General features: G+C 38.3%; 2 protein-coding genes and 1 pseudogene across 3 annotated transcripts in view; 2 read left to right on the top strand and 1 right to left on the bottom strand.

The window, feature by feature from the left end:
- The window catches only part of LOC110350015 (uncharacterized), a 77,513-nt gene extending 49,601 nt beyond the window's left edge, over positions 1-27,912 (bottom strand). Inside the window, exons 1-2 of the mRNA XM_087183602.1 lie at positions 27,581-27,912; positions 27,293-27,472 (exon numbers count right to left, since the gene is read on the bottom strand). Coding sequence (XP_087039728.1) covers positions 27,293-27,377 — 85 coding nt within the window. The 5' untranslated portion in view covers positions 27,378-27,472; positions 27,581-27,912. The remainder of the gene's footprint in view (positions 1-27,292; positions 27,473-27,580) is intronic.
- Positions 1-27,921, top strand: part of Slc44a1 (solute carrier family 44 member 1) — a 487,317-nt gene that overhangs the window by 214,136 nt on the left and 245,260 nt on the right. The window lies entirely within an intron of this gene.
- LOC101716247 (pre-mRNA-splicing factor SLU7-like) lies at positions 14,980-16,805 on the top strand (annotated as a pseudogene).

Here is a 27,921-nt window from a genome sequence, read left to right as displayed (position 1 = left end):
GGATGAATTAGTCTCCCCTAAAACTAAAGAACTGTATTTGTAAAATGGACTTGGATTCTGTATTATTGTGATTATTGTTTTTGTTTTGTTTTATTTATTAAATCAGTTGAATTTGGAGGAATATCTGCCAGTGGTTGGACATTAGCCCTGGAATACTTTGCATTAAAAGCACTGACAATGGTTAATTACACAGAACCAATTACTGAGGCCACTTTGGGGCCATGACATTAAAAACCATTTCATCAGCACCCCGGAGGACAGTTACTCTCCTGTTCCAGGAGGGCAGCCAACTATTTTTATCTACAGTTTCAGATCATTAGGATATAAGACTGTTCCTATCAATCCTGAATTCTTGAGAGGTATTAAAATGCAAGTTTTGTAGGACATCAATAATGTAATGTCTATACTGAGCTCATGCTACTTAGAGTCACAGACCAATAGAAGGTCAATAAATGCTACAGTCATATTATTCTTGCCAGATTTCTGCACAAGATTGTTCTGCACAATGATCAATAGTGTTACAACTTCTGGGATTTCCTTTCCCCTTACTAGCTGTGACATCCCTAGGTTCCCTGGATAATGAGACCAAAGACAATCTGACTCACAGAATCACAAAAATTGTATTGACTTTGTAGCCAAGCATGGTGGTATGCCTGTAGTTCCAGCTACTTGGGAAGCTGAGGCAGAGGGATCACTTGTGCCCAGGAGTTTGAGACCAGTCTAGGAAACACAGTGAGAGCTTGTCTCAAAAAAAGAATCTTATCAGCTTTATGATAGCCTCTTGTATCATGTGATTGACAATATAATCTTTCAAACTCAGCTTTAAATTCAAGACACACATACAATTATCCACAGATTTGAACTTCATCTCTAGGCTGAAGTCACTAATCTTTAAGGATATCATCTGATTAGTTCACCTTCTTGTGGGATCTTGTCTGAAACATTGCAAAGGTCCCAGATGGATGGAGCTGTTCCCAATATCCTTAGATCAAAATATACTTAAGTATGCAGAACCTGGGGTGTATGTAGCTCAGTGGTAGCATATATATGTTTAGCATGCATAAGATTCTGGGTTTCATCCCCCAGTCTGTGTGTGCGCGCTCACGCGCGCGCACGCGCACACACACACACACACACACACACACACACACATGGACAAAAGTAGGTCTTTTTCATAATAAGCAATAATAAATAAGATAAATACCAAAATCTATATGTTGAATTTGGGGAAATTGAATAATCCTAGTTTGAATTACTTATACAGTACAACTACTAGAAATAAAGAAATTCTAATTATCATAAGGTGACCTAATGCAGTGATTTTATATATACATATGTAAGATATAAAAGCTATAAATGCATGTAGATTAGGATATGTAGATTAGTTATAAATGCAATGTAGATTAGGATATAATTTCAAACTTCTATCCCTTAAACTGAGTGAGTACAATTCACCCCAAATCTATTGGAAATCTTATTTATATAGCTTACTTCCAACAAATAATGTAATAAATATTCCTAATGTCCATGTGCTCTACAAGTAAAAATTTTGGCCTAAAAATCCAGACAGCAGTTTCTTTAGAATGAGTTTGGCTCAAAGACTAAAGTAAAATACACTAAACCAACATAAATAGATAGTTCTGAGGGCTAGAAGCCTTTTCTTTATAAAAATCTAGTGGTCCATGGTTTGAGTGTATCCAAATGGAATTTTACTGGAGGAGTTAATAATGCAAAAAGTTTGATAAAGATAAGAGGTCACCAAGAATAATATCAGAAACAATGAAGCAATATAAGATCTTATAGAGGACTTTCAGGTGGGTTTGAAAGGAGTAATTAGCAGACTACCAATAAAGTAATGCAGGGTCTACAAAATCTGAGGTAGCTGAGAGAAATGATTCTTTTGCAAATCATGGAAATCCTTATTTCTATAATCTCCATAATTATCTTCACTATAGATTCTCAAGTCCAAAGTCAAAGCTTCTAGAACTTACAATGCCCAACTTTTTAGTGGTTGTATCAATGAGGATAGGATAGGCTTTACAATAATAACATGTACCTGCCAAATTTCAGTGACTTGAATGTTATTTCTCACCTATATGACCAAAGTGCATTAGCAGCAGCCTATTGTAATCATTCAAGTGATAGAGGCATCATCTCAACAAGTACTTCCATCCTCCTCAAGGTAGCAAGAAGGAAAAGTGCAAATTACACGTTAGTCACTGAAAATTCTGTCCAGAAGTAGCACATGTCATTTCCATTTGCATTCTGTTCATCAAACAAAGCACATGGCTGGCTATGTCCAACGCCAAGGAGAAAGATGATTGAAAAGGGAACAAGAATAATGAGAAGCAGCTCTAACAACTACTGCAGTGACAAGATCACATGAAGATTTAGATGTGATAGCACTTTGAGTCACCTCCTGATAAGCATTAAGATTTAGATATAATGGCACCTTGAGTTGCCTCCAAGTCCTTCTCCTTCAGTTCTGCAGCATTCTTTATGTAAGACATACTAGAAACTTTAGATCCCATAAAACTACATGAACCTCCCCAATGCAGCAATTCAAGTATGTTTCCAGCACAGATAAAATCTGAGCCCATCACATGTCCTGAGGAATACAACACTGAAGGGGAGGGGTATTATTCCGGATTCTAAGTTTGGAAAGAGCTGTGGCAGACCAGGCTTTTAGGACTTAAATGCTATTAGTTCTCTTTTCGGTTATCTTTTTCTTTCCTCTTTCTGTTGTTCATTTTTACTGCTCTCTGCTTTGTCAGCATCTCCTTCTCAAGTCAGCTTCTTCCAGCAGAGGAATAGAAGGGAAATATAACCTCAGGGAGCCTTGGATTCTCCTTCACCAGTGCTACTCAGATAGATCCTAAAAAAGCATAAAAGTAGTGGCTCAACCAGATTTGTGGTTTTTCTTTTTTCTTTCATTGCTGAAGATCAAATCCAGGGCCTTTCCCATGCTAGGCAAGCACTCTACAATGAGCTACATCCCATCCCTAGTCCACAGGTTTATGCTTTTAAAAGATCACTCTGGCTGCTGTGTGGAGAACAGACTGGACAAAGATAAAGGTGGAATACTCACACAACCCTATTGGCCAGTTCCTTTCTGAAATTCTTCTCTTTCCTTGCCTTCTGTGACACAGAAACATTACAGGTATCCCATAGAAGCTAAGAAGCCCTTTATGTTCATTTCTATTGTTACCACAGAACAATTCATGAGCTACAAACACTGGAAGAGTAATTCAGATAGCACTGTTTTGATTCTGAGGCTGGAACTGAAGTGGAAAACTTACACAGATTGATCCTGGGTGTCTCTTCTTTCCTTATGTAAATTCAAACCATACAGTTTCAATATACTTTCTCCTGAACCTGCTGTTACTACTCAGCTCAAAAACATCCATCCTCAAGTTCATCCTCAAAAACATCCTCAAGTTCATTGATTTAGATACAGACCTCTCAAGTTTTGCACAATTCTGCTTTGATTTTCTCTTACAAGCAATTTAAATAAATATGTGAATGCCTTTTTATAGATGATTCAAATAAAGAAGCTTACGGAGGAAAAAGTTGGCAATTCCCTTTTCCAGAGGTGATCACTCTCAACACTTTGGTGGGTGTCTTTCCAGTCTACTTTCAATACCATGTATGTGTGCCAGAATGCATGTAGACTTCTTTATAAATGTAAAGAGACTGTGGGCCAGGAATGCAGCTCAGCGGTGCAGCATCTGCCCAGCAAGTACAAGTCTCTGAGTTCAATTCTTAGTACCAAAAACCAAAAACAAAAATGTAAAGAGATTGTATAATATATTGTTTGTGGGTTGCCAGATACTATTACGTATGTAGTTTAGTACTCAAAAATATGCCTCATTTTTCCATTTCAGTATTTGTAGATCTACCTCATGTAAAGGTCGGCAAACCTTCATATGAAATTTAAAATCCAAAATATTCTGAAACTGAAAGTATTTGGGAAGTTTGCACCATCTTTATTTGGCAGTAAAACCTCACTTGAACTAACATGAAGCTTTTTAAATTTTTTATTTATTTCACTTACTGAATATTCCTAATTTTCCATGCAAAAAATCATAAGATGTTTGCCATCACTGATGTTGCTGCACAACACACAGTCAAAAATTCTAGGGAGTGGCTGCAGGGGAGGCCGACGCAGGGAAAATGGCGGACGGAAAGGTGGGAGAGGAGAAGCCTGAGAAGCCGAAGTGGGCTGGAGCCACCAAGAACCTGAAGAAGAAGAAGCAGAAAAACTGAAAACTAAGACTGTTTCTTCCAGTAATGGAGGGGAAAGCTCCAGCTCCAGCAGCGAGAAGCGATCGGCTGGTGAAGCAGCTGCAGACTTCCCAACAAAGCATACAGAGATCTCCAAGTTTGGATTTGCCATAGGTTTCACACAACAAAGAGAGCATCTGCTATAACCTTCAAACTTGGGTCAAGTAAGCCTAAAGAAACTGTTCCAACTCCTGCTCCAAAAACCCTTTCAGTAGCAGCAGCTTTTAATGAAGATGAAGATAGTGAACCAGAGGAAATGCCTCCAGAAGTGAAGAAGAGGATGAAGAATATTGGAAGGGATACACCACCACCAGCCAGATCAAACTCTTTCAATAAAGGAAAGTTTGGGTTTTCTGATAACCAGAAGCTATGGTAATGAACTGTAAAATCTTACCTTGGAATTGTCCATGACCAAGGCAAATAAATGATGTGTTTTGAATTGGGCTGTGTTTTGCGGGGGGGTGGGGGGGTGAGGGGGGTGTTATTGTTTTTTGAGAGAGGGCCTTGTTATATGGTTCAGGCTGACCTTGAACTCATGGCAATCCTCCTGCCTCAGCCTCCCAAGTGCTGGGATTACAGGCATGTGCCACCATGCCCAGCTCTGAATAGTTCCCTTTTTTAAAGAACAGTATAAGACTATCTTTAGAGCCAATTTTTTTCTTTTTCATTTTTTTTAAAGATTGAGTAGTACACTAATAAGTGAGGGTTTGAAATTAGAGGTAATTTATATTTTATATACAGATTTCAAGACATTTGCTAATTTTGTAGTTCCATGTGAATACTTTCCAGAAGTTACAGATAAGAAATAAGAAATGGTACCTTTTTAAGAACTGCATATTTTTTAGACACAACTATTAACACATTAAGAGGGTAGCAGTTATTGTCTATTTAAAACTGCAAGCAGTTACTCCTAAATTAACTCCCTTGTTACCTAGACTGGCTGCCAGGAACAGCCTTATAGAGAAAAGGGGAGTATTGTATTGAAAGGAAAATATTGCTGGACTATTAACTGAAAGTAAATTTAGAGAAAATTAAAATAGAGTATTTTTTTCCTTATGGACATTTTTGTTTGTTTGTTTCAAGTCATCATATATTAGGTATTGCATTACTATCAGTGGATACAGATGCTTAGCTCTTTTACAAAAAATAATTTTTTAAAAAAATTAATTGGACATATTGAATATTTGAAATAGCCCATTTCACCTTAATGGTCTTGTCTAGCTTCATTAGTCTTCAAAGGACAGCCATTTGCTACCAAAGTAAATCAGTATTTTGAATGTGCTTCTCTTGGTCTTTGTTTATTAGCTAGTTCCTGTAAACATTTCCACCAGAACTTGAGGCTAATCATAAGGAAGCTGTTTATTTTAAAATACAAACCACCATCAAAAATTTAAATGTACATACCATTTAAGTTTAAGGCTGGTTTTTATTTTTTAAAAGGTATAAACACCAAAAAAATTTTAATATTGTTTGAAGATGGAAAACAATAAGATGCATTTTCTGTAACTTCGTCCACACATCTACAGTAATAAGTTGTTAAATCCTATTTGAATTGAACTCATGACAGGATGTCTTATTAGAACAATTATTTAGTTTAAGTATACACATACTGATAGTGGCCTCTCAAAAGATGTAAGATGGAATTTCAGCTTTGTTTTAATTTGCATTTCTCGAATGACCAGTGGTGTTGAACATTTTTTCATGTTATTTATTTGCCATTTTTACTTCTTCATCTGAGAAGTGTGTATTCATCTCAGATGGCCATTTTTGGATTGGGTCTTTAAATTTGGGGGGGGGGGTCTGGTTTTTTTCCAATTCTTTATATGTTCTAGATATTGGTCTTTTGTCTGAGGAACCACTGGCTAAAATTTTTTCCCACAGAGTTGTCTTTTTACTCTGTTGGTGATTTCTTTTGCTGTACAAAAGCTTTTTTTTTTTTTTTTTGGTACCAGGGATCAAACTCAGGCCCTTGCACTTGAGAGGCAGGTGGTGGTACCACTGAGCTAAATCCCTGGCCCACAAAATCTTTTTAATAAGATGAAATCCCAATTATTGTTCCCAATTGTATTTCCCATGTGGTCTGGGTTTTGTTCATGAAGTTTTTGCCTACACCTGTGTCCTCAAGCATTTTACCTATTCTCTCTCCAAGAAAATTTAGTGTTTCTGTTTTAATATTATATCTTTGATCCATTTTGATTTTAGTTTAGTGCATGGTGAAAGACATAGGTCTAGTTTTAGCCTTTGGCATGTAGAAAGCCAATTTTTCCAGCACCATTTATTAAAGGCTATCTTTCTTCCAGTGAAGATGTTTGGCCCCTTTGTCAAAGATGAGGTGGCTGAGTGTGTTTGGGGTTCTTTTTGCATCTTCTAATCTGTTCCACTGATCCTCAGGTCTGTTTTTTTGCCAGTACCATGCTGTTTTTATCACTGTAGCTCTGTAGTGTAATTTCAAGCCAGGGATTGTGATACTCCGTGCCGTGCCAAAGAATGACTGTTATTAAGAAATCAACTAACAACAAATGCTGGCAGGGCTCTAGGGAAAAGGAATCCTTCTCCACTGCTGGTGGGAGTGTAGACTGGTGCAACCACTGTAGAAACCAGTATGGAGATTCTTCAAAAAACTAGGATTAGAGGTCCCATTAGACTTAGCTATCCCCTATCTGGGTATCTTCCCAAAAGAATTAAAAGCATCATACCACAGTGATATATGCACATGCCATACATATAGTGGCACAGTTTGTAATAGCTAAATCTTGGAAACAACCTAAATGCTCATCAAACCAATGAATGGATAAAAAAGATGTGGTTTTTTTTAATATAATGGAGTACTATTCAGCCATAAAGAAAGATAAACTTGAGACATTCCTAGGTAAATGGATGCACCTTCAGACCATACTCTTAAGAGAAATAAATTGGACACACATGTAAATATTGCATTGTCTCTCTGGTGTGAGAAACTGAAAGTATAAATAAACACCAAAATATATAATAGATATTATGAAATAGGAAGAAATTATTCAAAATTATACCAAGTGTGAGATACTTTGTTAATAATTTAAATGTTTTATGCAAAAATGTATAGTATTATTAGAAAATGAGAGATAGATTAACAGTTGAAAATATATTCTTTTACAATTGTGATACACAGTATATTTAACATTGTTATTCTCTAATCATTTGTTATGAAAAAATGTTTTCATAGAACTGTTTTTATACTTTCTTTATTAATATCTACTTGTATTACATTAAAATAAAAAATAAAAAGAAATATTTAAACAATGAAGACCAAAAAAGGAAGTTGAAGTTACTGAAAATAAAAGGAAAGAAAATGCTTCTTCAAACACATTTTACAGAATTGCTCATCACATATACTGTTAGATTTGTGTATTGTAGAGTGTTTGATTTATATTTTTGTATGGCATGTGTACTTTTTTAATGTGACAGTTAAACACATCTTTGAAAGCATAGTCACAGACAAAAGAAAAATGATTTCCTTCAGAATTCCTACAATGTTAAATTTGGAGGCAGCTTCATACCATTTTATTGGTGGTAGTTACTTGCTGATCTCTTTTAATAGGTAGTAGTAACTCCAGAGAAGAAACCTGCACATATGCCTATTAAGTTGTTCTTTTACATTGAAGTTTAGATTAAGCCCCAAGTAAAACAATGGAAATGTATACAGAATTATTCATTTTTATATGATTTCATTATATCACGATGCATGAATTTAACTTTAACTTACACTGATGTAGGCAAACTATTCATTTTTATCCATTTTACTGTTTGTTAAAATAACAACCCTCTCCTACATACTCTTTTCTTGACCCAAATAAAACACTAATCCAAGGTCAAGATGAGGAGAGAGAAACAACTGCGATGAGTGTCTTCGCTAAAATAACAAATACATTTTGTCCAACTGAAAAAAAAATTCTCCACTCTGAAACACGTCTGACCCAAGGGTTTCAAATAAATTATTATCTACCTATAATTTTGGAGTTTATAGTATTTGTGCATGTATTTATAGTTTCTTGAGAAAAATTTATAAAATACATAAAAGTTACCACTAATAATGCAAATACCTAACACTTACTAAGTGCTTGTTACATACTAAATACTGTTCCAATGCCTTCCATAAAGTAATTAATGCAGTCTCAACAACAGTACTACGAAGTATGTTATTATCACCATTTTACAGAGGAGGAAAACTGAACACAAAGAGCTTGAGTTATATAGTTTCTACGGTTGGTAATTCATTCAACCAAAATTGGATCTGAACCAGAACTTGCATAGTTAGTCCATCATGCTAGTTTTGCCTGTATGGTCTCTGGGAATAATACATCAAACACCTAATTGGATCTTAACATTTTGCCTCATTTATATGGCATCACTAGGAAATAAAACCTTACAAATATAGTTGAAATCCCTGTGTATCCCAACCCAATCCCCTTTCTAGAGGTAATCACTGTCTAGAATTTATCATTTTATGCATGTTTTTAAATCTTTACATAACAATATGTAATTTTTTTTATATTTTAGACTTTACATATAGCAGGAAATGGGACACAACTTTAAAAAGGCTCATAGAACTTCAAATTACTAGTGTTCTGTTCCTTAACTTGAATGAGGTGTGTCTGAGTATTCACTTCATATTACTCTTTAAACTGCATGTGAACTTTTACATGTGTAATAATTTTTAATTAAAAAAAATCTTAATAGATAGAAATAGAGATACACATAGATGGTCTTAGTCACTTCTTAGTCACACCAACAAGTTAAGGAAGGAGAGGCTTATTTTGGCTCATGTTTTAGTCCACAGTCAGCTGGCTCCAAGGCAGGACAGCATGGCAGACAGAAAGCAGAGAGCAAGGGGCTGGGGATTTAGCTCAGTGGTTTTGCCGCCTGCTGCACAAGCTCAAGGACTCAAGTTTGATCCCCAGTACAAAGGAAGGAAGGAAGGAAGGAAGGAAGGAAGGAAGGAAGAAAGAAAGAAAGAAAGAAAGAAAGAAAGAAAGAAAGAAAGAAAGAAAGAAAGAAAGAAAGAAAGACCAACCAACCAGAGAGTCAAGGAGGAGCTGGGAAGAGAGATGCAGTCTTCCAGGTCATGCCCCAGTGACTAGCCTCTTCCAACCAGGTCTCACTTCGTAACAACAAAGCAGCTATATTGCCCCAATAATCCAGTCACCTTGCAAAATCCCTGCTTATGAGTACATGATGTTCTTTGGGCCATCTGGATACAAACCATATTGGAAATAGAGATAGAAATATATTTAAAATTTTTATCAAATTACTTAAGTAGTTCCTTTATATTAAAGTTAGGGCATTATATTAATATTTTGAAATTATCTGTGTGGTTAATTTATATTAACTCTGAGTTTTACTTCAGGATAGTAAAGCTGGCTTTGCAAATACATTACCAAAAGGGAACATTGTATGAAAGAGTTGGGACATCTAAGCCAGACTTTCAGATAAAGAAAAAAATATTTCAGGAGAATTACTTCTAGTAATGACAAAAGGAAGAAAGCAAGAAATTACCCTTCATAGAAAACAAATGTGAAAATGAACAAAATCACTGAAATCAACCATTTTATGGGACTGAAAACCAAAGGTAAGCAGATAGGCAATGACTCAAGAAGAAGGAAAGGAAGTTTACTCATAAAAAAAGAAAAAGAAGGAGAAGGTAAAAGAGGAGAAGAAGAAAAAGAGAAAAGAAAATGAGAAAAAGAAAAACTTTCTCAGAATTAGGTAAGAATAATGAATTGGTGTAACCTTCTGGCCTGGAGGTGTTCCCACTCCCTCCACCTCAGCCTTTACTGGGCTCTCAGACATGGTTCTGACAGTTAAAGATGATAACACTAGAGAAAGTAGCAGAGCAAGCTAAAAATTTAAGGGATTTTGGAAGTGATGAAATAAACTCTCCATAGTTCCCTGGTTGTCTGCTAAATTACATATACACACAGGAGATTCCAGACAGCCTGACAAAAACTGAAAGCATAGGGAGACTTATGAATTTGCTGATTTTTTAATAATTCCTCAACCCACACATAGCACTGGAACTACTGCCTTGAAGTGTCTGAGAATTAATTTTGTCCAATTCATTGGCTGAAAGTGTTAAACTACAGAAGTACTGGCAAGATCACTAGGGATCCAGCCTTTTAAAAAATGAACAAAGACAGCAATGCCTGCATACTGCAAGGAAAACATATTTCACAGTTTGAGTCCAGGCAAGTTATCTGCCTCCTAAACAAAACTCAAATACAGAAAAACAAATCAGAAGTCACAGTTTGCAATGAATTATCCACAATGTACTACCTACAATGTCCAGTTTTCAACCATTAATAACCAGACATGCAAAGAAAAAAGAAAACAGAAAACATGTGCAAGGAAAAATGTAAATAGAAATTGACTTACAGTGGACCCAAATTTAGGAAATAAAGAATTTGAAGCAATTATTATAACTATGTTCAAAGTATTAAAATAAACTGTTTGAGAAACTAAAAAATATGTGCTGGTTATGAGTAAAGAAATAGAGAACCTCAGCAGATAAAAAGAAACTATAAAAAAGAACCAAATATAAAATCTAAAACTGAAAAGTACGACTGTAACAAAACATTGACTGGGCGGAATTGGTAGCAGATTTGAGATGGAACAATTAATTATCTTAAAGAAATGTCAGTAAAAGTTGGTATGGTCTAAACCAGTGGTGGCGAACCTGACATGAGTGTTGTTTTTCTTTTAAGATAAAAGATGTTAATGCATGAGTTGTTTTTTCTAAACTAAAACCTTGGTATTCAGGTTTCTGTAGTGTTTGCACTTCGTGATAAATAAGTGGGTTTGGGGTTGCAGTTTGGGCACTCTTCTCTAAAAGATTCACCACCACTGAGCTAAATGTTTATATCACTGCAAAATTCATTTGATGAAATCTGCACCCCTACAGTGACGGTATAGGAGGTGGGACCCTTGGGGGTGATTAGGTCATGGGAACAGAGAATGTTTATGAATGTGATTAGTATGCTTATAAAAGAGCCCCAAGAAGAACCATTGCCTTTTCTGCCTTGTGAAGTTAGAGTGAGAAGATGGCTGTCTATGAGGCCCTCACCAGACACTAAATCCATGAGCACTCTGATCTTGGATTCCCAGCCTCCAGAACTGTAAGAAATAAATTTCTGTTGTTTATAAGCTACCCAGTTTATGATACTTTTATAATCGCCTAAACAGTCTAAGACAAAAAAATCCAACCTAACTAATAAAAAGACAAAAATGAATAAAAAATTATCAGACCCTCTGAAATTTGTAGGGCAATGTCAAATGTTTCAATATACATGTAACTAGAGTCCTAGAAAGTGAGCAGAGAAAGAAGCATATAATGCTCAATTTTATGTATCAACTCAGCTAGGCTATGATGCACAGTTAATCGAAGTAGGTGTTGTTATGAAGGTCTTTTGTAGATGTAATTAGCATTTATAACACATGGATGTAAAGGAAATTGTTTTGAATAATCTGGAAAGGTCTTATCCAGTTAGTAGAAAAGCTTTCAGAACAGAATTCAGATTTCCCTGAGGAAGAGGATACTTTGCCTGTGGACAACAATGGCATTCCTGCCAAGAACTTCCAGCCTGCCTTTCTTGATGGTCTTCCCAATGGATTTCAGGCTTGCCTAGACAGGCCCCAAAATCATGCAAGCCAAATCCTTACAATAAATCCTTTTATACACACATTATATTATCTATCCTATTGATTCTGTTTCTCTGATGGATACAGGAAAAAATATTTGATGGTAATAATCCAAAACATTCAAAATTTGTGAAAAACTCTGTTTTACATACCCAAAATTCTTAATAAATCCGGAGTAGGAAAAACACAAAGAATACCAACCCTAACCTAACAGTATTCTAAACCAAAAATAAAGAAGCATCTCAGCAACTCACATCGATGGAGACAGAACAGAATCACACCTAAAGTCCATTCTAAATGGCTCTGTAGGATTTAGAGTGACAAGCCCACCTGGAGAGCCTTGCAGAATACCCAAGGCATTGCACTAGTTCAGATTTGGGAAGGTAATTGGATCCAGGGGTAAATCAACCCTATGACACAGTGACAAATTCTTCTCCAAAAAATTGAAAAAGATTTAGACCATGAAGATTTAAAGAAGGAAACATTTAGGACAGGATCAAGAGTAGGAACTGACATTAAGTGCCAATGTATAATGCACTTCCCAATACTTTCCTGCAGAACTTACCTATCTAGTCAGAGAGAGCTGAGAAACCATTGCTGGCTCCATCCCATCACATCCACAGTCTTACTTTGTGTCAGAGTAAAGAATGCAGCATTAGGGGCCAGGGATTTAGCTCAGTGGTTCCGGCACCTGCCTTGCAAGTGCAAGGTCCCAAGTTCAATCCCTGTACCAAATATAGAATGCAGCATTCCCCATAATCTACACTTCAGGAAGAGAGAAGCAAAAAGGTGCTGAGCCATCTGCTCAATCCCCTTTTCCCAGCTCACTAATCGTGTAAGTTCTTCCTCCTCTTGAGAAGAATAAGAAGCAGGAAAAAATATTCTACCATGGTTGTGAGCTAGAAATTTCTTCTCCACTAAAAAAATATGGAGAGTGAGGAAAATTGGCTTTGTCTTCCAAATAGCTGGCAAACCACTTAAAGTCATGCAACTGAATATAATCTTTTGCATCTATCACAGTTTCAAGGAGAAAGCTGGACATTCAATAGGGATCCAATATGTATCAACCTGATCATTTGTATTAGGGTTCTCCAGAGAAACAAAGCCAGTAAGAGATAGAGGAATAGATAGATAAAGTAAGACATGATAGAGAAATAATACGAGGAATTGGCTCATATAGTTGGGAAGGCTGAGAAGTTCCAAGAGCTGCAGTTGGCAGGCTGGAGCCCTATAAGTACCAATAATGTAGTTCCAGACTAAGTCCAAAGTCCTGAGACCCATAAGAGCCGATTGTTTCATTTCACTACAAAAGCAAGGAAGGACCTATGTTCCAGCTCAAACAGTCAGGCACCAAGAGTTCCCTCTTATTTATCTTTTGTTGTTGTTGTTCTATTCAGATCATCAATTGATTGGACGAAGCCTGCATACATTAGGAAAGACAGTCTGCTTTATTCAGTATACAAATTCAAAGGTTAGTCTCATCCAGAAAAACCTTCATAGATATATCTAAAATAATATTTGCTCAAATATCTAGGCACCCAAAGCCCAGTCAATTGACACATACAATTAACCCTCACATCATTCTGTACTTACTGTGTGTGTGCACATGTACATGTATTATAATGACTAAATACAATTTTAATATACTCTAGTTAGACCTAATATGGGAACTGTGCTCTACAGTATATAAAACATTTCTGTGTACATTGTCTCATTCAGTCTTCACAATAATATTATGAGTAAAAAAAAAATTAGGCTCAGAAGGGTGACATAATTTGTTCAAAGTCACACAGCTAATAGGAAATACAATTGAGACCCAAATCCATGTGACCTAACTCATCCAATTCTGTCTCCATTGTATTGTGGCTGCTTCAATATCGCCATTTGTTTGTTAAGCATTTTGACCTCCTTAAAGATGAAAGGCTGCTACACATGAAGTCCGGGGCAGCAGCTGTATCCCCAGCTGTCTGAAATGCCTCCACCAGGTTTGGCAACAGCTGTCTCAGTTTGACATCTCACTGGGTTCCTGTCAGAGCCCCACCTTGGGGAATGACAAGTTTAATGAAGAAAAATCCAACCTTCCATCTGAACACCTAGATTTGCAAATGAAACTGACATCTGACAGATTTGGAGGCCCTCGCCGCAAGGAATGGGGTGACCCCAGCCTCTCAGCTCATAGATTATATGTTTGGCAGCTTTCACTGCAATTGGCTGGCAACATTTGTGCCCTCTTGGAATCTTACTCTCTAGCCCCAGTGCTAATTTAGATGCAATTCAAACAAACACTATTTCCTATGTGCTAGGCATTGGGGATAAATAAAAAGATGAGTAACACATCATTTCTGCCTTGGGAGAACTCAAAGTCCTACAGAGGAGTTAGAAATTTTACACTGCCAGTATTTCTATGGAGACAATATCCACTTTCATGGCAAACAGGCCACTTTTGAACAGAGAAATTAGAGGAGATTGCTCAAAAAATTAAATATTGTGTTGACTATTTCCTTTGGCAGGAAAAATAAAGTCAAATTCTTACAAAAATCTCATTCAGACATAAAAAGGATAATTTTGAGTCATTTGTAGGAAAATGGATGGATATTAAGACCATAATGCTAAGTGAAATAAGTCAGTCTCAATAGTTTAAATATCATGTGGTATCTCTAATATGAGAGACCCAAACTATAAAGAATTTTAAAAGCAAAATAGCCGTGTTAAGAAACAGGGAAGTAGTCTTGGTAGAGATGGAAAGGAAATTTTGAGAAAGAGGGAGAAGGAAGGACAGAGGGACGGGGGGGGTTAAAATGATCAAGATGCAATATGTATATGTACCAAACACCCAAACCAAATGTAATCACTATGTAATGCAAGTTTGTACTAATAATTTTTTAAAAAATAACAGAAGAGGGAAGCTACCCACAGTGGCTGCTGAGAGAAGGCAGAAAGCCCAGAAGTAAAAATTTATGGCTTGACTGCCTTCACATCGGATGGTTTTGAAGTCTCTGCAGCTGAACTGGGAGAAAGCCGGACATCAGGTGGGCAGCAGCTGTGGATACAGTTAATGGCAGCAACCCCATCAGAGTCCAAAGAAATGAATTTGGAGAAACCAAAGATGACCAGAGGGGACTGGAGAAAGAAGGAGGAGTTAGAAGAACAGCAAAAATTGGGCAATGCTCCTGCAGAAGTTGGTGAAGAATGAAAAGACATCAATTCTCATATTCCTCGGTATATTTTATCAGTGCCATGGTATAATGATCCATCAAAAAGACCTAAAGCATCAGAGACCACAACTAGAAAAACAAAAGCAATTCAACTGATCTGGAGAATGGTACAAGAAAAGTATGAAAGAGAATTCCATAAGTACTAAGTTCCACAAAGGAGCATGTGAAAATTGTCGGGCCATGACACACAAAAAGACAGGCTACTTTGAGAGACCAAGGTGAGTTGGAGCCAAATTTACAGGCACTAATACAGCTTCAGATGAACACATCCAGCCTCAGTTGATGTTTGACTACAATGGAAAGAGAGATCTGCAGGGTGGCTATAATCCAAAAGGACACATGAAAAATTGTGGAAGAGTATGCCAAAGTTGATCTGGCAAAACGAACATTGAAAGCCTAGAAACTCTAAGAAGAATTAGCCTCAGGAAAATTAGTAGAACAAGCTAATTCTCCAAAATACTGGTGGGGAGAAAAGGAACCAAATTCTCAGATGGAAAAAGATCCTAATAGTGAAAATGAGGATGAAGATAAATATCCAGATGACATTGACATGCCTGGACAGAGTTTTGACTCAGATGAATTATGGGGCTGAATCTCAGGATTCAAGAAGATATTGCAAAATACTTGAGAAATTGGATCCAAATTCTTCCTATTATGATCCAAAAACCAGAGCAATGAGAGAGAATTCAGATGAAGCGAGTTACGCTGGAGATAACTTCGATAGATAAACAGGAGATACTATTTCAATGGCTCAGACACAGTTGTTTGCTTGGGAAGTCTATAACAAAGGATCTGAAGTTCATCTGCAGGCAGATCCTACAAAGCTAGATCTGTTTTATAAGTCCTTCAAATTAAAAAAAATTTTTTTAAAGAACAGCAGAAAGAGAGCATCCTGGAAAGTATGGTGGTCAAGAATACTTGGTTGCATCACCAGGTGAATTGCTCTTAGCTCAGACTGAAGACTATGTGGAGTGTTTAGGACATGGCACAGTCATTAAAGGACAGAAGTGGGCTATTTCCTGCTCCAAGTACGAGGAACATGTGAAGATCAATAATCACATACATATCTGGGGAATCTAACTGGAAAGTGGGCAGATGGGGATACAAATGCTGCCACTCATTTTTCAAGTATTCCTATTATACAGGGGAAGTTAGGAAGGAGATTATTAATTCAGAGGAATGTAAGGGCCGGGGATTCATCTCAGTGGTGCTATGCCTGCCTTGCAAGCACAAGGTCCTGAGTTTGATCACTGGTACTGTGGAAAAAAGCTTACCAGAGGAATGTATTACAAATGATATAACTGGAGAAGAACCTATGAAAAAAATCCTCAAACCTTCATGGAGATGCACCAGGAAAAACTAAAAGAGGTGAAAAAGAAGAAGAAAAATAAGAAGCACTGAAAGAGCAGCTCAGAGAGTGATGATGAGGAAAAGAAACATGAAAAATTGAAAAAGGCATTAAATGCAGAGGAAGCTCACCTTCTTCAAGTCAAGGATATCATGCAGATTGATGAGAGGAAGCAACCTTACAATAGCATATATGAAATTTGGGAGCCTATTAAAGGGGAAATGGAGGCCTATAGAATGAAATGTCAGAGACCAGATGACCTCATGGCCTCTTTCCTTGGACAATAGTAACTAGACATGAACGGTCATCTAGGACAGACACAATTGACATGCTCTGTTCAGCTTCTTGATAATTGTAGGCAGAAGAATCTTTGCCTACTCTTCTTGCTGCCTAACTTTTATAAAGCTTCAGAAGTCTCAAGGTAAATTTATTGCTTTCCACACTGAAGAAACAAAACAAAGAAAACCAAAGAGAAACTACATTAAGTATGGAGTAAGAGTAGAAATAATCTAATTTTACATTAGTGATAGGGAAAGGTCTTAGTTGTCTACCTATCAAAAATGTCTCCTACTCAGCAGTTAAGTCCCTATTTTCTCAGTTTTTCTAGCCCTTCATCTAATAGTATTACACACTTTGAAAGTAGATTTGTTACTTTCTCAAAATTAGAACTTCTTTTTTTTAAACTGCTAGTAGTTGCAGTAGTAATTTAACTCTGTAATTGTAATTGTTTTTTAATCATTTGTCTTCAATGGTCTGAAACAAAAAATAAATTTATTCGAACTTGGTCTTTGGGTAACTGAAAGGATATAGAACATGTAAATAACTTTATTCTCCCATATAAATCTGTGAAGTAACAAATATATTTTTATTTGATTATTACATTTAATTTTTAATACATTTCCTTGAACCTTATGTGCAGAACCAAATTTATTAGCCTTTGAATGGAAGAAAAAAAAACTTATTTTCTCATCCTTAGGTCAGTATTGACTAATCAATACTTTTACCCTGCTAAACATGATTTAGCCATAGAAATCTATTCCTTTGCTTGTGATACTACTTCTTTTATTTGTGATTGCCTTTATGTAACAATTACGATATTAAATTTTAAAAGTTTGTAGATCATCCAAGCTACCTAACCTTCTGCAGGAGACCAGATAATGAGAATTAAGGCCTAATTGACCTTTTCTGGGAGCACAAAAGAGAAAAACAGCAAGCTGTGGCTCCTTTGGCAACATGCGGGCATGCTAGCATGTTGCAAGTTCCAGAGAACAGTCAATACAGCTGAGATCTGGATGTTTACCTGGGTACATGCTATAGATAACAAGAAGCAGATGAATCTTCTATTAATCTAATTGCTTGCTCCCTTGTCTAAGTGAATAAAAGTGAGGTGAGCCAAACGCTCAGGGCTCTTTGTCCACTAGAGGCAAGAACCCCTTAATCCCCTCATTCTAAATTATTTCTGTGTCTGTGTCTTTGATCTCCATTAGCCCTCTCTGGTTATTCATTCCTAGCAGGTTGGTCTCTTAGAATCTTCATTGCCGGTAAGAGTCACTTTAAAACGTGCAGAGGGTAAAACCTGAAGTTGAAGGTTTCTTCAGACTTGAAAGGATGGCTTGTGGGAATCTCAGTAACTGAGACTGCTATGATCCTCAAGCCTTTTCTATGAACATTGTGAAGATAATGTTGATAGAATGAGACAGCCTTTTAAAAGCCCCTGACATAAGTGCCTTTATTTAGCAATTTTCTAGTCTATCAAAAAGCACTTGTAGAATGTGGTTTTAAGTCAGCATCTCAGAAACAGTGGCAGTAGAGGAGCATCTGAGCTAAACTTTCAAATATTGTACTATGGATATATATGGTATCTGGATTCAGACTAGCATGAAATTAAAACCGCAATGCAAATATGTAGGTCTAATTCTTTTCTTCTTTAAAAGGTCAAAATTCGTTTTCACATTCCTTAACATAGGATGGCTTAAAATAAAGTCTAACATGGTTTCGCCGCCTGCTGCACAGGCGCAAGGACCCGAGTTCGATCCCTGGTACCAAAAAAAAAAAAAGATAAAGTCTAACATTGGTGTTCATTTCATATTTTATCTTTTGTTAATAAAGGTATATAAATGAGAATTTTTTAAAAAAAATATCAGAAAGGTAAGGAAGATTCAAGAGTTGTGAAAAGACACTTTTAAAAACTTTTATTTGAGAACAACAACCTCATTTTTAATGTATCACACACAACAATGATCAGCATGTCAAAGGCCACACTACAGCACATGGTGTATGAGGGTACCAACAAACAGGGCCATGTATTTCAAGAAGAGGGTACGTCAAAGACTCTGCCAGGGGTGAGATGAGGACAGGTAGTGAAGAAGCTTTAATATCACACCAAGTATATTCAAAGTATATTCCAAATGAAGCCATGGAATATTTATAAATTGGAGTGGGGTTAGCATGATTAGATCCATGATTTAAGAAAAGTGATGCCAGTACTTAGCAGAAGAAACTACTCTGAGACTGAGACTAGTCAGAGAGAATACTAGAATCTCCTGAGTGAGAGATGATGAGGGCCTGAACCTACGAGGTAGAAATGCAAACAGGGGAAGGACTAGAAAAATATTCCCAGAGCAGAATAGTCAGATCTGGGTCAAGGAGATGCATGAGCTCTCTGGTTATCTGACAGGGCAGTAAGCAAGGTATGAACTGAGATAGAGAAGCCAGAAAATGAGAAGAGAAAGTTCAAGGATAAGTCACTAGGTTTGATCATGCTCAACGTAAATGCATTCAGACTCCAGGCACAAACATTTAGTGGATAGACAAAAAGAATAGTCCAAGGAAGTAGAGAGTTTCACAGATTAGGTCATGAGAATGGATATGAATACTCTGAAAGACAGCATAGCAGCAGTGGCGAACCTAGGGCAAGCATGCTGCAGCAGGCTATGTCATCAAAAGCTGTAAAAGGTTCACCATCACTGGCACAGACAGAAGGAAAATAGGAAAGGCCAAAGCCCTTGGGAGCACTAACATCTAAGAGTCAGGTCAGAAATCAAAAAGAAGCTGGAGATTTAGCTCAGTGGTTCCACTGCCCGCCTCACAAGCACAAGGTCCTGAGTTCGATCCCTGGTACCAAAATAAATAAATAAATTTTAAAAGTAAAAGATTTTTTTAAAAATAAAAAGAAAACACAAGCAGTCAGAAGAAATAAAAGGAGAACCAGGAGATAGCATCAGCAGAGAAGGAAGGGTGAACAATTATTGTAAATGCTGCTGAGAGATCACAGAAGATCAGAACCACAAGCAAACCTCTAGATTCCTCTAGAAATCAAAAGGTCATTAGATTTCAAGAGAAAAAGAAAAGAAAAGGGGAAACATGAAATAAGATTGGCAAAATGTCAGTTATTGTAGAACCTGGGTCATGGGTACCTGACTGTTCATTATAATGTTATCTCTACTTGCATATATGTTTGAAACTTTTTCCAAATAAAAAGTTGACATTCTAAAAACAATACACAAAAAGAGTAGAGTAAGAGCTCATCGGCTTCTTAGATCAGAGTTTCAGGTGAATACTGAATAAAAAGTGGGAAAGAAAGAGGAAGTTGCGAGTACCAAGTGTCATATTTTGTACTTTTCTGGCAATGTGATGTGATGTGATGTGATGCAGGGGGAATCGGCTCAGTGCTTGTATCATTCAACGTCACTGGAGGAAACAGATGACACTTTAATTAGGATAGTTCTTCAAAGGTTCAATAAAGGGAGTTTTTGTGAGGTAGGAGCAGAATGAAAAGAAAACATTACAATATTGCTTGTATAAATAACAGTAGAAAGTACCACTCTTTATCACATACTCTTAGTGGAATGCAGTCATACACATCTATTTTTCATGGGTATGTGAGTTAAGAAGAGGTCAGCTGGTCTCAGCTGGGGGCCCTCTTCCAAGCTGCTGTCCAGCTGGGCTTGGCTTCTCTTTGCAAACTGAGCTCTTGTCTGTTCCACATGTATTCCTTCTGGGGCCAGACTGAAGAGGCGCCAGTTGCCACAGGAAAGTTCTTCCCACAGCAGAGGCACACAGAAACATGTGCTGCTTCTTAAAGCTTGGGCTTGAAACCTACACCCACATTTCCAATGGACAAACAAGACATAGAGTCTAGCCCAAGGGCAGAGGCCAATACATCCCTCCTTTTATGGGACTAACTGCATAATCATATTCAGGAAAAGAGCATGGACATCAGGAAGAATAAAGAATTAGTTCCAATAATTCAATCATCCATAAAATCTAGAAACAAGAGGAGGGAGCCCTTACTGAAGAGAGGTCCCCTGGAGAAAAGCTCTGACCTTCCACATGAAAGAACCTGATGATACCCCACAGGGAGGGCACCAGGGAATAAATGTCCTCACCTCCCTTGGGTCTCCTTCCTGGAGTGCTCACTTGTTGATCCAGGCCAGGAGCCAGGAGCCAGGAGGCAAAAGAATCCTTTCACAGGGTCCATAAAAGTCAGTCTCTCAAAGGTAGTAGCAGTGTAAGGAATAGGGAGATTGAATGAGTCTGGAGGGAAAAAAAGAGGATATGGTGGGTGGGGGATTTAGCTCAGTGGTTCCACTGCCTGCCTCACAAGTGCTAGGTCCCGAGTTCAATCCCTGGTACAAAAAAAAAAAAAAAAAAAAAGAGGACATGGACACAGCACTGGCCAGCTCTTAGAGGAGGATGCAGGGAAGCAGGGAAGGTGAGTGAGCAGGCTATTTGGAGAGGCTTACTGTGTGAATAAGACCATCATCTCCTCCAGGCTTAGCCCAGGAAAATGGGGAACCTTTGTTCTCAGAAGTTACAGAAGACCATATAGGTGGCCTGTACAGCCACTGTGAGCAACTGATCCAGTTGGGCAGTGTACCAAGCCCTGAGACTTTCCCTCCCACAAGGCAGAGACACAGCTGGAGGCGGAAGCAGGCAATTAAGGCTGATTGTCTGACTCAGCAATAAAATTAGGCTGCCACAGCTAATGACAGTCAAGAGGAGGAAAGTCGCTGGTGGGAGGAGAGCAGGCAATCAGTGCAGAGATTGATGCTTAAGAAGACCAAGGAGTAGGATCTGTGTCTAAGGGTCTAGGGAGCAACCTCCCAAAAGAAAACATTTCACTGAGACCCACCAACAGTCCCCAAATAGCCTACAAGGAAGCTCTTAATGTTTGTGTTATTTGTCTTTCCAAAGACAAACTAATGTCAAATGAAGCCAATGTAATAATAATCAGCAGCAATATTTTAAAAAATCAATTGGCCAGGCTCAGTGGCACATTCCTGTAATCACAGCTACCCAGGAGACTGAGCAGGAAGATTTCGAGCTTGAGGGCAGCCTGGGCAACTCAGGGAGACTGCCTCATCTCACCATTTTCTAAAAAAATAAAAATTTTAATAGGGCTGAGGCTATAGTTCAGTGGTAGAGTGCCTCTCGGTTCAATCTCCAGTGCCACAAAAAGAAAGGTTTTTTTATAAGCATAGAATCCTTCACCTCAAACTAGGTTCTAAAAGTTTTATATATCCAAAGCCTAAAATGAAGGTTTGCCTACCTCATTAGACCACAAAAAAATCGACATAGTGTCTCAACTTCCCCGAGCAGGCATTGGAATGACAAGTAGTCAATAAAAGCATGAATTCTGAGCTGGATTCAAATCCCATCTCAGCTGCTTACATTAACTGTGTGAGTTCAGGCAAGTTTCTTACTTTGTATTCTTGGTTTCCCCATTTGGAAAACAGAAATTGATAACACAGCCTAGAGTTGTAAATGTGATGAGTTAATTGAATAGCACTTACTACAGCATGAAGTACGTAATTAATGGCATTTGAAGGTTCACTTATTACCATCATCGGCCCCACTCAGTAGACGCAGGGGCAGTCACCACCCCACATCCAGACAGGTGATTTCTAGCCCACTCACCACCTGAGCCTGGCTTTCACCCTGATCTCAGCCCAGCCCTGAGTGCCTGTAAGACAGGATTGCTCATCACTCAAGGATAAACACCAGGACAAATTTCCTGTCTCAGCGAGGGCTCTGACCATCCCATGCAGCACTGACTCAAGGCAGATGAAAACAATTTTTGGTCCCCAGCCTGTGATGCTATTGGGAGCAGGTGATACCTTTAAGAGGTAGGACCTGGTGGAAGGAAGTTAGGTCACTGTTGGGGAGAGAGAGGGGATGCCAATGAAGGGCATATTAGTATCCCAGCCCCTTCTCTCTCTTTGCTTTCAAGTCACCATGGGGTAAGTAGTTTCATGCTCCCCACCTCGATATACTGCCTCCCATCAGGCCTAAAGCAACAGGGCCAAGCAATTGTGTCCTGAAACTTCTGCAACCATGAACCAAAATAAATCTTTTCTCCCTTTAAGGTGATTTTCTCAGGTATCTGTAACAACAATGGGAAGCTGACTAACATGTCTCAGGCACACACTTAGTACATGTAGGCTCCTGATTCCATTTCAGAAGCCCTTTATTCTTTCCCCCAACTTGCTTGTTGTAGAAAGCATTGCTCCAGCTGGTCTTCTGGTACATTCTCTTTTATCATTTGTGACCTTGCAGGTATCTGAGTCTTTCAATATATTCTATGCTAAATAATATTTAAAATGCTCCAAGGCATAAAAAAAGGAGTTTTCTGAAGAAGAAAGTAGATGGGCAGTGAATATAGGCAAATAAAAAAGCCTTAATGTAACAGAAAAACAGGGAGACTTTAAAGAGAAGTGAAACAGACTAAGTAGTCTGAGGTTTTGTATTTTAATAATAAGCCCAAGCACAGCACTGAGGAGTCTTACTGAAAGCTCTCTGAGCTCTCAGCCAAGCATTAATGAAGGAAACCTCCAAGGGAGCATCCCAATTAGCCTTATTTTCCAGACGATCAGACCAGGACCCTGAAGTCCGATTCCAGTCCCTGGTACTCATCTTGGAAGAAAATTATCCCTGTTACAAAGCTGTGCACCAAATACCACTTGTACAAATAACTGCCTGATTTTTACAACATGCTTATGTCTTAGGATTTCTTGGCTGCCAGTACAGGATAATAAGCCCATTGATCATTGCTGTGTTTCCATAAATATTTTTTCTTGATAATGAGCCAATTTATAATCTAAAGCCAGACATTGTCAGGCTTTAGTTCTTTTTTTATGTATCATCATAACTGTTATTATTTGGTATTGCCATCTGAGTCACTTTTTAACAATAAAAAAATTAAAAATAAAAATAAAAGGCCTTTCTTGTGCTTTTGCATACCATTTCTCCTGGTGCACTGTGTCCTCAAGTCACCCCCTCCCGGCCTCACAAATAGCCTTCTCAAAACACTTTCTCCTTCCTGTATGATTGCATTTCTAGCAGACTCATAGGACTCCCTTATAATCTTGCAGCTGCTATTTGCAAAATTCCAACAGTATGTGAGGCCTAAGGTCAGATGCAGTGGGGAATGTAAAACACTACAAGGCACAGCATCGTTCTCCACATTCAGTCTAAAAGGCGTTAAATAAAAATTAGCATTATTGTATAGGATTTAAATTTGGAAGTCGTGAAGAGCATTTTCCTCTCTCTAGGAAAATCAGTTCTATTCACTCTGTCCCTCTGTGAAGGAAAAAGGTGTTAATATGAACAGATCAGGTTGGATGTTGCTTGGCCCACCATGTCAAGAAATGGTACTTCTGGTGTGAGAAGAAAAGAAGCCAAAGTTTTAAGACTCTCTGAAACTCTTTCTAGACTTTCCCTGATGCTGCCATTGCTAATGTCCCTTCCAAATCTCCTCTTTCTCCCTGACTAATAGAGTAAGAAACAGCTGGGACTATCTCACGCACTCTCCCCACCCCCAAAAAAGCCACTTTCTGTTCCTTTGGCTGGAACCCAGATTGGAGTGTCAGGCCACTACCATTAGGCTTACCTCAGCTGGAAAAATGCTTTCTTGCAACTCTGCAGAAGGTAGCATTAGGTGTGAGATTGTAGGAAAAATTACCCCAAACACAATCAGTTTAACAGATGTCAACCTGTCCTCTCAATGTCATACTGAACTACTCTTCAAAAGGCCCATCCAAGAATTATGTAATTTCCTATAAGAAAGTATCATTCATGACTTTGCTATTTACTAGTAATTAGAGCTCAAAGTCGGTGACATTCTATGTTAATCTGTAGATTTGTAATTAGCAGAGAAGCAAATGATTCCTGACAGGTAGATAGTATCAAAGGTCGTGGGTTTTTTGCCCTATAGAACATTAACAAGTTTTGTATCTAACTGTACTCTGATGTTCCTTTTTTAAATGCTCTACAAATATCCCATCCCTCAAATACACTGAGTCAACTTTAGCACATGTGATTTTTAATTGTATGTATCAACTTGCTGGGCTACTGTTCCCAACTATTTGAACAAATATTATTCTGGATGGCCGGGGATTTAGCTCAGCGGTTCTGCCACCTGCCTCGCAAGCGCAAGGATCCGAGTTTAATCCCCAGGACCAAAAATATATATATATATATTATTCTGGATGTTTTGGCAGGGGTATTTTTGGATGAGATTAACATTGAAATTGATGAACTTTGAATAAAGCAGATTGCCCTCCATAAATGGATGGGTCTCACCTAATCAGATGAAAATCTGAATAAAACAAATATTGACTTTCCACAAGCAACAGGTAGTTGCCAGCAGCCTTCAGCCTTGAACTACAGCATCAGCTCTCCCTGGGTCTCCAGACTGCCAGCCTGTCCTGTAAATTTTGGACTTGCCAGTTTCCATAACTGCACTGGACAAATCCCTAAAATCTAAAATATTCTGGTGCTTCTGTTTATCTAGAACACCCTAAAAAACCAATTTTACTTACTACCAAATAAGTTAAATAACATCTTGGGCACATATTTATTCTCTACTTTTAAAAAAGCTATATTTTCATATCACTTCTGAAACTTACAATTCAGCAGACCCCAGAGATTATTCTAGAGACAAAGAGGGCTCCTTTTTCTGGCCTTGCCCCAGCATTTATCTCCTTTGGGAGCCTCCAATAGGAGGGGCTGTGGCAGGAAAGGACTCCAGTGTCTGACACCTTAGGTCCTGGCTAAAGACCACCTCCATGCCATCTAAGCAACACCACATAAGAAAAAGTGAAAAATAAAAATTGTAAATGTAATTATATACAACAAAAATAAGTGAAGTAGTATTGGCTCACAACCCAAAATGGTGAATAAATATCCATCCATTCATACTGATGGAAATAAATGGTTAAATAAATAAACAAATCGAGGCAAATAGAAAAATAGAAAAATCTCCTGTGCAGAATTTATGTATATGCACCTAACTTATGCATAGCCTCTGCTATTGAGGAGGTACAGTATAACTCCCCACTCCTTTAATATGGACTACACATTGTGACTTTCTTCCAAAGAGTACACCATGAAATCAGCAGAGAAAAGAATAACTTTACAGTGGAGAAGCCTGACAAACACTAACTCAGCCGAACCATCAAGGTCAACATCAACAGTGGTAGTATGCACCCTTAATTTAATGTAATAAAAATTACTTTTCAACTCTGACTTTTCTCCCCAATGTATGTAACCCCAAATTAAGCATGAAAGAAAGAAAAACAGTGTACACATCCCAATTGAGGGACATTCCAGAAAATACCTGACAGGTGTTCCTCAAAACTTTCAAGGTCAGGGCCAGGGATTTGGCTCAGTGGTGCCGCCACCTGCCTTGCAAGCACAAGGTCCCAAGTTCGATCCCCAGTACCAAAAAGAAAAATTGTTTAAAAACTTTCAAGGTCATCAAAAGGAAAGTTCAAGAAAAGGTCAAAACTTCCAAGGTCATAGAAATCCAGGAAAGTCCTCTTTACAGGAAACTGAGACGTGCTAATAAATTTAATGTGGCATCTGGAGTGTGCTCTCAGAACAGAAGAGGAACATGAGGGGAAAACTGGAGAAATCTGAGTAAAATACAAACTTTCATTAATAGTAATGTATGCCAATTGGCTTATTAATATAAAGGCATTGCCCTAATGGCAGATATTAATAATGGAGAAACAATGTGAGATATATAGCAACTTGCTGTACTATTTTCATATTTTTGGTAAATCTAAAACTGTTTTTAAAATAAAAAGGCTTACTTAAAAATAAATAATACTGCCTACAAATTTTAAAAAATCAAAATAATCTGATTCAAATCCCAAATCTACAGTTTTATTACTTGCAGTCTTGGACAAGTCATCTACTCTCTTAACCTCCCCAATAGTACAAGGTCCCCCATACGGTATTGTTAACTTCACAAGGTCATCGTGAGGGTGGCACACAAAAGCACCAGATAATTCCCCTCCGCTTCACTTTGGGGCTATGAAAAGCAATTGTGTGAACCTGGGGAGATGCACTCCATTTTGCCTAGAAATATTTATATCTCTTTTTCACCTTCTTAAAACACTCTTGAGCAACACCACATACAAGGCCCACACAGCACAAAGCTGAATAAATGTAACCTCAGCAATTCTACAAAGGCAGCCCTTAGTCCCTCGTGAGTGTCAGAGACTCTGGGCCTAGGAAGAAGGAAGGTTGGTGTGCAGATATGTAAATGGTGTTGCCTGGCCTTGCAAGGGAGAGTGAAGTCTGAGCCAGATGTGTGTAGGGTCTATTCTCCAAATGAGCTGGTGGAGGACTTTGAGAGAAGCAATGCTGAGGAGACAAGCTTCATCCCCAGGACCGTCTGCTTGGATGGGGGAGTCAAAAAGCACAAGGGAGCTGAGGTCAGTGGGAGTGGGCTACCAAGCAGTCACAAGCAGACACCGGAACTCACCGGATGCCTGTGTGGCCGGTGTCCTGGAGCATGGGGATGTTGGATAAGCTGTCCCTTGGAAGCAGCCACTTTCTTGTCCTGTCATTGCTCATGGTGTGTTACTGTGTGCAGTCATTTCTCACTACACACTTCAGGGACTCCGGATGTAGTGGGACTGACTGTTCATTTGGATCTGCTTGACTGTAAAGAGAAGAGACTTCACTACTAGGTTGGCATCGATACTTCCACAGTCAGTTCATCGGGTTTCAGACCACCAGACCCCTTTTTCGGGAAAAGCTTCCTACTCACGAATGCCTGTTTTATCAGAGATCCACACCAGAGGGCGGTATGGGCACTCCACCCTGGGACGCCCTTTCTCCTGGAGCTGCCACTGAGTAACGGGTCTCAGGCTGTTTCCCTGAGGCGTGAAAGAAGAACGTGAGTATTCGTTTTCTATAACTGCCAACAAATTACCACAAAGATCACCACAACGACACGTTTAGAAACCACCACCCAACTCTTTGTTCCTAGTTGTGCAGGTCAGAAGTCCAGTACTTTTCCAATCACTGGTACAAGATGGTAGTAGGCGTGGCTGCCTGGAAAAAGCCGCCCAAGAAAACAAACCCTTTACATGGAACTGTAAACTTGCC

Source organism: Heterocephalus glaber, unplaced genomic scaffold, assembly GCF_053883595.1.
Source record: "Heterocephalus glaber isolate CG9 unplaced genomic scaffold, H.glaber_assembly_v1.0 deba00001481, whole genome shotgun sequence".
NCBI lineage: Eukaryota > Metazoa > Chordata > Mammalia > Rodentia > Bathyergidae > Heterocephalus > Heterocephalus glaber.
The sequence above is the reverse complement of the archived record's forward strand: the minus strand, read 5'-3'. Positions and strand labels throughout refer to the sequence as shown.